Source organism: Penaeus japonicus, unplaced genomic scaffold (genome assembly GCF_977035675.1).
Source record: "Penaeus japonicus unplaced genomic scaffold, GWHDUDI00000001_assembly GWHDUDI00000031, whole genome shotgun sequence".
In the NCBI taxonomy this organism is placed as follows: Eukaryota; Metazoa; Arthropoda; class Malacostraca; order Decapoda; family Penaeidae; genus Penaeus; species Penaeus japonicus.
In genome coordinates, this window is record NW_028234433.1 from 3810068 (window position 1) to 3818983 (window position 8916).

An 8916-nucleotide genomic window follows, 5' to 3' on the forward strand; every position below is an offset into this window, starting at 1 on the left:
TTGGTGGATTGAAAGCCAATCTTGGGGTCGTCGTCATCAGAAATTAATTAAGCTACGCTTTATATACAGTATAAAAATAATATGGACTCTCTTTTTTTATATATATCTACATGAGTTTATAATCATCATTTGTCATATACAACCTATTAAAAATAGTTCCATGTAATTGTAGTAACATATTACAGTGTGTATGTGTTATATGTGTATATGTATATGTATATATATATATATATATATATAATATATATTTATATATATATATATATAATATATATATATAATATATATGTATATGTTTATATATATATATATATATATATATATATATATATATATATATATATATATATATATAAACATTGCGTAAATATTACAAAATCCTATGATATTTTACACCCTAAATCCTTGCGTGTAAAAACATGGCATCGATCAGTAATAACTTCCAGACGAAATGAGAGAAAGCGCAAGAAGGACGACCCAAAAGCCCGGGCCGAGTCGCCTCATTTCCGGGCGTACTTGTCCTGCACGGGCAGCTCGTAGATGAGGGCGTTGAGCGAGTAGAACCTGGCGGCGTGGTCGCAGGAGAAGTTGTACCACCAGTCGCACACGAAGTACTGCTGGTTGAAGATGGTGCCGTTGGGACAGAGGAAGGAGTCCTGGCGCCCGTCCTCCTGGCAGATGTGGAAGGTCTGTGGAAGAGGAGGAGGTCAGGAAGGGCTTCGGAGGGAAGGAGGAAGGCTGGCTTTGCAGGGTGCTGGCCTCTAGGGTACAGATACTGCGCCTAATCAGAAAAAGCTACGGGAATCGTTTGGGTTATGCTCTAGAATTCATACTATCTGAGCATGCAATAGTAGATAACTAGCGTAACACTGGAATTCATTTGAAAATATTTTGGAATTCTGATAAACATATGGCATTTTGAACTCAATGCCTGAGACAGATCAAACTAATTCCATGTAGCTGTTAATACTTAGCATTATTTTCGCCAATTACATTTCGTTGTTTGACAACGAAGATCATTTTTTAAAATCATGTTTAATGTAAAAATACAAGCCAGATAAAGCTATAAAAAGTTTTGTTAACATTCTACTCTCCGAAACAGTGAACTAGGTTCTATAATTTTGAGGCTAACGATTTAATCAAAATACTTATATGTGACCCAAGCAAAACAAAAATCAGTCTTTGATTAAAAGGCTGTAAGTGCAATACTTAGACAAACACACACAAAAACAAACCCCACTGTCTAATCCGCATTCAACGGCACTGACCTGGCATTGCAATTGAACCTGACAGCCCCCCCCCCTCCCCCTCATCCACTCGCTGGCGATGGATGATACCCGGACACTCGGCGTAAAAATCCCCCCCCCCCTTATATACTCCCTGGCACTCACCTGGCACTGCGCCTCCGTGTCGGCGTAGAGTCCCGGATGCTCCTGGGCGCTGCAGGCGAAGGACGTGTCGGGGACCACGTCGTAGTTGGGGAAGTCGACGCCCGCCTCGCCCGGGATGGCCTCCTCGTCGTACTCGTGAGGCACGTAGATGTTGGGGTCTGCGGGGGAGGGAGGGGGGAGGGGGGTTGAGGGCGTGCATGGCATCGCGGTTGGGAGGGAGGGAGGGAGGGCGGGTTGAGGGCGTGCATGGCATCGCGGTTGGGAGGGAGGGAGGGAGGGGGGAGGGCGGGTTGAGGGCGTGCATGGCATATCGGTTGGGAGGGAGGAAGGGAGGGAGAGGGCGGGTTGAGGGCGTGCATGGCATCGCGTGTCTGGGAGGTGAGGGAATGGTGAGGGGAGGGATGGGGGGAGGGAGGGGTAGGAGGGCGGGGGGTTTTGGAGGGGGCGTGCATGGCAATCGCGGCTTGGTATGAGAAGGTCATGCGGAAAGTGGGCGCATGGTAATCGTGACTAGGGGACATTAAAGAAAGGGGGGGGGGGGGGTTCTATGGCAGAGAGTGAACGTGCATGGCAATCGTGATTAGTGGATCATGAAGGAAAAGGGTTGATGGCGACAATGCGGATGGAGCATGATGAGAGATGCTAAGCTATCTATTTCTTAAAGGGAAAGTTGGCATGGTCTTTGTGAAGATGTTGCCCTGTTGAAAAGGCCTCGGAAGGGCTCAAAGAAGTATAAGGACATGGATATCAAGCATTTGAAAACATAGGACAAACTAAAGAAAATCTGCAACCATTCAAGGCCGCCTGCTATCCGACAGGGAGCCTGGATACTCACCGGACTGCACGAAGTCCGGCTGCGCGGGCGCCGTGACGGTGGTGGTGGGCGCGCGCACGTGGTACAGCGACGAGGGCGCGCGGTACGCCTTGGTGGAGGTGCGGTACACGGGCGCCTCGTCCGGTCGCGTCGCCGTCTGCTTCCGCACGTACTGGCGGCGCGGCGCGCTGCCCGATGGCACGCGGCTGTCGTAGGTCCTGTGGGTGGTGGTGGTGGGCGTCGTGGTGGGCGTGGGCGTGCGGTAGGAGCCTGAGGACGAGGGGCGGCGGCCGGTCACCGACGGGCGATTGGGGCGCGCCTTGCTGCCCACTCGCGCCGACTCGAACTTAGGTCTGCGGGCGGGGCCACGAGAGGGACGGGCGGTGGGCGCGGGGCGGGGCGAGGGGGCGGCAGCGGTGGTGGCTGAGTGGAGAAGATGCGCACGGGGGGCGTGTAGTAGGCAGTTATGGTGGTGGCCGGGCGTGGGGGGGTTTGAGATGTACGCGCTGACGGGCAAACCCGGGCGGCGAACAGCGGCCGTATTAGAGTGGTCGCGGGTGCAGGGCGTGCGCGGGCGCTCCGGCATGTCTTGATGGGCGTGTAGGCTGGCCTGAGCTTCATGTTCTTGTGTGGGCGCGTGGAGGGCGGCGAGGAGAGCACTGGCGCGGGCGTGGTGGTGAGGATGGGCGCGGGTGTGGTGGAAGAGACAGGGCGACGGCCGTGGGCGGGGCGTGGGGAAGGAGGGGGCGGGGCATCGATGAGGGCCAGCGCCGAGGGCATCTTGGCCCCGAACGAGGGGGGTTCGAGGGGGGTCAGCTTCTGCAGCGCCTGCAACGAAACGATCCTCAAATTGTGATCCATGTTGCATATCTGAATCGATATTTTCATATAATACCTGCATATAATACCTGCATAATACCTGCATATATTCGTATCTATAAGTCTAGACATTTACCTGTCTACCTTAAAACACATCTTCTTATATATTATATATATATATATATATATTATATATATTAGAATAAAATATATATATATATATATTCTTATATTAATATATAAATATTGATAATATATATATGTATTGTAATATTAAGTGTAATATTTATTATATATATACCATATGTATATAATTATTTATATATTGATATAATATATATATATATATAGATATATATATGATACTATATAATTAGATATATATGATATAACTGTATATATTCATATATTTTATTGATATATATATATTTTATTATATATATTTATATATATTATATTATGTTAATATATTATATATAATATATTATATATGTATATATATATATTACATATTAGATTATAGAGCCTTATATATTTGTACTATATTATATATCATATTATGATTAGACAATATATGTTATATATTGTATATGTCTATCAATGTATATTATATATATATGAACTAAACACACTATATATCGTTATATTTATATGTAGAGAAATCATATGTAGTATAGACGCATTAATATAGACACCCTTCAAGAATATTACCTATCTATATATATATCTAGAATATATATATTTTTTATATATATATATTATTATATATTAAACCTATATATAACAACACCACATTTATTGTCACTCATCCATATTACAGTATGTGTTTTGCCATACCATACCTACACTTGATATATGTGGTTTAGCTCATATGCAAGAAATATATTTAATTACGACCATATATATATTCATATTATATATATATATTATATATAGATATATATACTATATATATGCCTATTTATGTTTCTATCTGTCTGTCTATCAACGCGTAGATAAACAGACAGTGATTTAAACAGGCTGATATAGAGTATGTATGTATACATGACTGTCATGCTTTCACTGTGCCAGTTCGATCATGAATATATTGCACATAACATGCAAAATGAACGACTAACAACATAGTTCTCTCTACAACCTTTTTTGACGAATTTCTTACAGTTTATTGAAAAAAAGAGGTATATCGTGGAATACTTTTTTCTAATAAGATGTCAGTTGCGAATGAAATAGGAAAGATTATTACTCCTAGTTGATATTATTTGGTGTTATATATATATTTTTTTTTTATTGTATATTCTAATACTAAGGCTTGTTCGTGAACAAAGTACTGAAGAAAACTAAAAAAAAAAACAAACACGCAACGAAAAAAGCAATTGGGTCAGAAGAGCGAAGGAGAGAACGGAATAAAACGAAAGAAAAGGGGGAAAAGGAGGAGAGAGGAGGGATAAAAGAAGAGAAGGAGAATAAGAAGAAGAAGGAGAAGAAAATAAAGAAAAGAAGGAAGAGAAGAAGAAAAAAAAAAGAAGAAGAGGAAAAGAAGAAGAAGAAGAAGAAGAAGAAGAAGAAGAAGAAGAAGAAGAAGAAGAAGAAGAAGAAGAAGAAGAAGAAGAAGAAGAAGAAGAAGAAGAAGAAGAAGAAGAAGAAGAAGAAGAAGAAGAAGAAGAAGAAGAAGAAGAAGAAGAAGAAGAAGAAGAAGAAGAAGAAGAAGAAGAAGAAGAAGAAGAAGAAGAAGAAGAAGAAGAAGAAGAAGAAGAAGAAGAAGAAGAAGAAGAAGAAGAAGAAGAAGAAGAAGAAGAAGAAGAAGAAGAAGAAGAAGAAGAAGAAGAAGAAGAAGAAGAAGAAGAAGAAGAAGAAGAAGAAGAAGAAGAAGAAGAAGAAGAAGAAGAAGAAGAAGAAGAAGAAGAAGAAGAAGAAGAAGAAGAAGAAGAAGAAGAAGAAGAAGAAGAAGAAGAAGAAGAAGAAGAAGAAGAAGAAGAAGAAGAAGAAGAAGAAGAAGAAGAAGAAGAAGAAGAAGAAGAAGAAGAAGAAGAAGAAGAAGAAGAAGAAGAAGAAGAAGAAGAAGAAGAAGAAGAAGAAGAAGAAGAAGAAGAAGAAGAAGAAGAAGAAGAAGAAGAAGAAGAAGAAGAAGAAGAAGAAGAAGAAGAAGAAGAAGAAGAAGAAGAAGAAGAAGAAGAAGAAGAAGAAGAAGAAGAAGAAGAAGAAGAAGAAGAAGAAGAAGAAGAAGAAGAAGAAGAAGAAGAAGAAGAAGAAGAAGAAGAAGAAGAAGAAGAAGAAGAAGAAGAAGAAGAAGAAGAAGAAGAAGAAGAAGAAGAAGAAGAAGAAGAAGAAGAAGAAGAAGAAGAAGAAGAAGAAGAAGAAGAAGAAGAAGAAGAAGAAGAAGAAGAAGAAGAAGAAGAAGAAGAAGAAGAAGAAGAAGAAGAAGAAGAAGAAGAAGAAGAAGAAGAAGAAGAAGAAGAAGAAGAAGAAGAAGAAGAAGAAGAAGAAGAAGAAGAAGAAGAAGAAGAAGAAGAAGAAGAAGAAGAAGAAGAAGAAGAAGAAGAAGAAGAAGAAGAAGAAGAAGAAGAAGAAGAAGAAGAAGAAGAAGAAGAAGAAGAAGAAGAAGAAGAAGAAGAAGAAGAAGAAGAAGAAGAAGAAGAAGAAGAAGAAGAAGAAGAAGAAGAAGAAGAAGAAGAAGAAGAAGAAGAAGAAGAAGAAGAAGAAGAAGAAGAAGAAGAAGAAGAAGAAGAAGAAGAAGAAGAAGAAGAAGAAGAAGAAGAAGAAGAAGAAGAAGAAGAAGAAGAAGAAGAAGAAGAAGAAGAAGAAGAAGAAGAAGAAGAAGAAGAAGAAGAAGAAGAAGAAGAAGAAGAAGAAGAAGAAGAAGAAGAAGAAGAAGAAGAAGAAGAAGAAGAAGAAGAAGAAGAAGAAGAAGAAGAAGAAGAAGAAGAAGAAGAAGAAGAAGAAGAAGAAGAAGAAGAAGAAGAAGAAGAAGAAGAAGAAGAAGAAGAAGAAGAAGAAGAAGAAGAAGAAGAAGAAGAAGAAGAAGAAGAAGAAGAAGAAGAAGAAGAAGAAGAAGAAGAAGAAGAAGAAGAAGAAGAAGAAGAAGAAGAAGAAGAAGAAGAAGAAGAAGAAGAAGAAGAAGAAGAAGAAGAAGAAGAAGAAGAAGAAGAAGAAGAAGAAGAAGAAGAAGAAGAAGAAGAAGAAGAAGAAGAAGAAGAAGAAGAAGAAGAAGAAGAAGAAGAAGAAGAAGAAGAAGAAGAAGAAGAAGAAGAAGAAGAAGAAGAAGAAGAAGAAGAAGAAGAAGAAGAAGAAGAAGAAGAAGAAGAAGAAGAAGAAGAAGAAGAAGAAGAAGAAGAAGAAGAAGAAGAAGAAGAAGAAGAAGAAGAAGAAGAAGAAGAAGAAGAAGAAGAAGAAGAAGAAGAAGAAGAAGAAGAAGAAGAAGAAGAAGAAGAAGAAGAAGAAGAAGAAGAAGAAGAAGAAGAAGAAGAAGAAGAAGAAGAAGAAGAAGAAGAAGAAGAAGAAGAAGAAGAAGAAGAAGAAGAAGAAGAAGAAGAAGAAGAAGAAGAAGAAGAAGAAGAAGAAGAAGAAGAAGAAGAAGAAGAAGAAGAAGAAGAAGAAGAAGAAGAAGAAGAAGAAGAAGAAGAAGAAGAAGAAGAAGAAGAAGAAGAAGAAGAAGAAGAAGAAGAAGAAGAAGAAGAAGAAGAAGAAGAAGAAGAAGAAGAAGAAGAAGAAGAAGAAGAAGAAGAAGAAGAAGAAGAAGAAGAAGAAGAAGAAGAAGAAGAAGAAGAAGAAGAAGAAGAAGAAGAAGAAGAAGAAGAAGAAGAAGAAGAAGAAGAAGAAGAAGAAGAAGAAGAAGAAGAAGAAGAAGAAGAAGAAGAAGAAGAAGAAGAAGAAGAAGAAGAAGAAGAAGAAGAAGAAGAAGAAGAAGAAGAAGAAGAAGCGACCTCTGGGGTTGCTTAGTGGTGCGTGTGACCTTTGAGCATTAGCTGAGATCAGGATTTTCTACGAAGGAAAAGGTCGCCACTTCAGATGAATGTGTTTCTTAAAATACCCCACTGGGATGTGTCGTCATAATATTAATTTATATAATGGATATGAAGTTTAATTAGTAATATAGATAATCTTATTATTTTGTTTTATCCTATAAAGAAGCCATTGCACACAATCTCTCTCTCTCTACTTCTATTATATATTATATATATTGATTATATTTATATATATTTATATATATCTGATATAGATACTATATATATGTATGATTATATATATACACACTACACACACACACACACACACACACAACACAACACACATATTTATATATATACTTTTATTATATATATTCTATATTATATATATATATATATATGTACTATATATATATACCTATATACTACTGTGTGTATATATATAATTATACTATATAATATATATATATATATATATATTTTGATATATATATATATATATGTATACACACACACCAACACACACAACACACACACAACCACACACACACATATGATATATACTATATTATATTATAATATATATATATTTATATATATAATATAATATATATGTACTATATATAACTTAAATATATTCATATATACATACTTGTGTGTATTATATATATATCTATATATATATATATATATTATATATATTATATATATATTTAAATATGTTATATAATATGTATATATATATACTTATTATATTTATATCTTATATCTATATATATATATTACCTATAATATATATATATATTATATATATATCATACACATCCAAACGTGCAAAAGCAAAACACACACAGCATTTATAAATGTATAATCCAATAAGCATGCAAACCATATCGCGACAGACCCACACACACATACTTGCAAGCATATATTCTTAAGAAAAGTATTTCAGTCGAACTTATTTTAGTCAATGATATACATTCAACAAAAAGTGACCAAGATATTAACGCGGTCATCTACCAACCAAAATAAAAATAAAAGGACCCAGTGAACCATAAAGTGAAACATGGCGCAAAACCTCCGCAGACTTACTTGTTCGTGTTCTCGCTTTTTCATTAACTTACCTGATATTAAGATGAACATTTTGCGCGAAGGCAACATGGCGTGCAGTTAGTGGCTGAAAAGAAATAAATAAAAGTAAATTATAGTTCTTTTTATAATTTAAAAAAATACTAGAATGATATTGCAACATGTAAACTAGAGAAGTATTAACTGATCTACATGTACCTCAAGAATGGTGGTGCACAAACAAAAATTTCTTGCTTTTTTATCTATATTCTTATTTGTTATACATGTCACTTATCAATACCTTCGTGATAGACTACCAAGAGAATAATCAAAACATTACACATTTATGATACATGTCCATCACCAAAATCAAACTCATGAAATTGATAAAGAAAATCATATGTAGACAATAAACAACTGAAAAAATCAACTAGAACTAAAAACCAGAATATCTTAGACATCACATAGACACAAATATAAGACTAATTTAAAGTTTGCTTACTAAGTAAGGTACGAAGGAAGACCCTATGCGGCGTCATCAAAGAAAACGTGACTGATACGCGTTCATTTATCAGGGTAACTATAGCATTCTTCTTCATCTTACCTCCTTGTATCAGAATAAAATGCGGTGCTGTATCATTCACGGTTTACAAAATATTGAATGTATGGACGTGTGTAAATGGATAGCACATAGACAAATGGCAGAAACGACTGATATCTAATGTAAAACAGAGAACCAATAATTCTTCATCGGGAGAAAACAGACGTACATATTCGATATAGAAAACGAAAGCGAATTAGCGTACTTGAAACGTTCAATTTTCTATCCTAATTCGGCCAAGGAGGCAGTTAAGACTCATAAACGTTGAACAAGTCATCA

The 8916-nt window shown here is 37.1% G+C and overlaps 1 protein-coding gene across 1 annotated transcript in view; it reads right to left on the reverse strand.

Annotated features, from left to right (window-relative positions):
* Positions 1-376: 376 nt before the first annotated feature.
* The window catches only part of LOC122248963 (uncharacterized), a 13081-nt gene continuing 4541 nt past the window's right edge, over positions 377-8916 (reverse strand). Inside the window, exons 2-6 of the mRNA XM_086555370.1 lie at positions 8338-8349; positions 8093-8145; positions 2227-3113; positions 1392-1549; positions 377-689 (exon numbers count right to left, since the gene is read on the reverse strand). Coding sequence (XP_086411496.1) covers positions 501-689; positions 1392-1549; positions 2227-3113; positions 8093-8145; positions 8338-8349 — 1299 coding nt within the window. The 3' untranslated portion in view covers positions 377-500. The remainder of the gene's footprint in view (positions 690-1391; positions 1550-2226; positions 3114-8092; positions 8146-8337; positions 8350-8916) is intronic.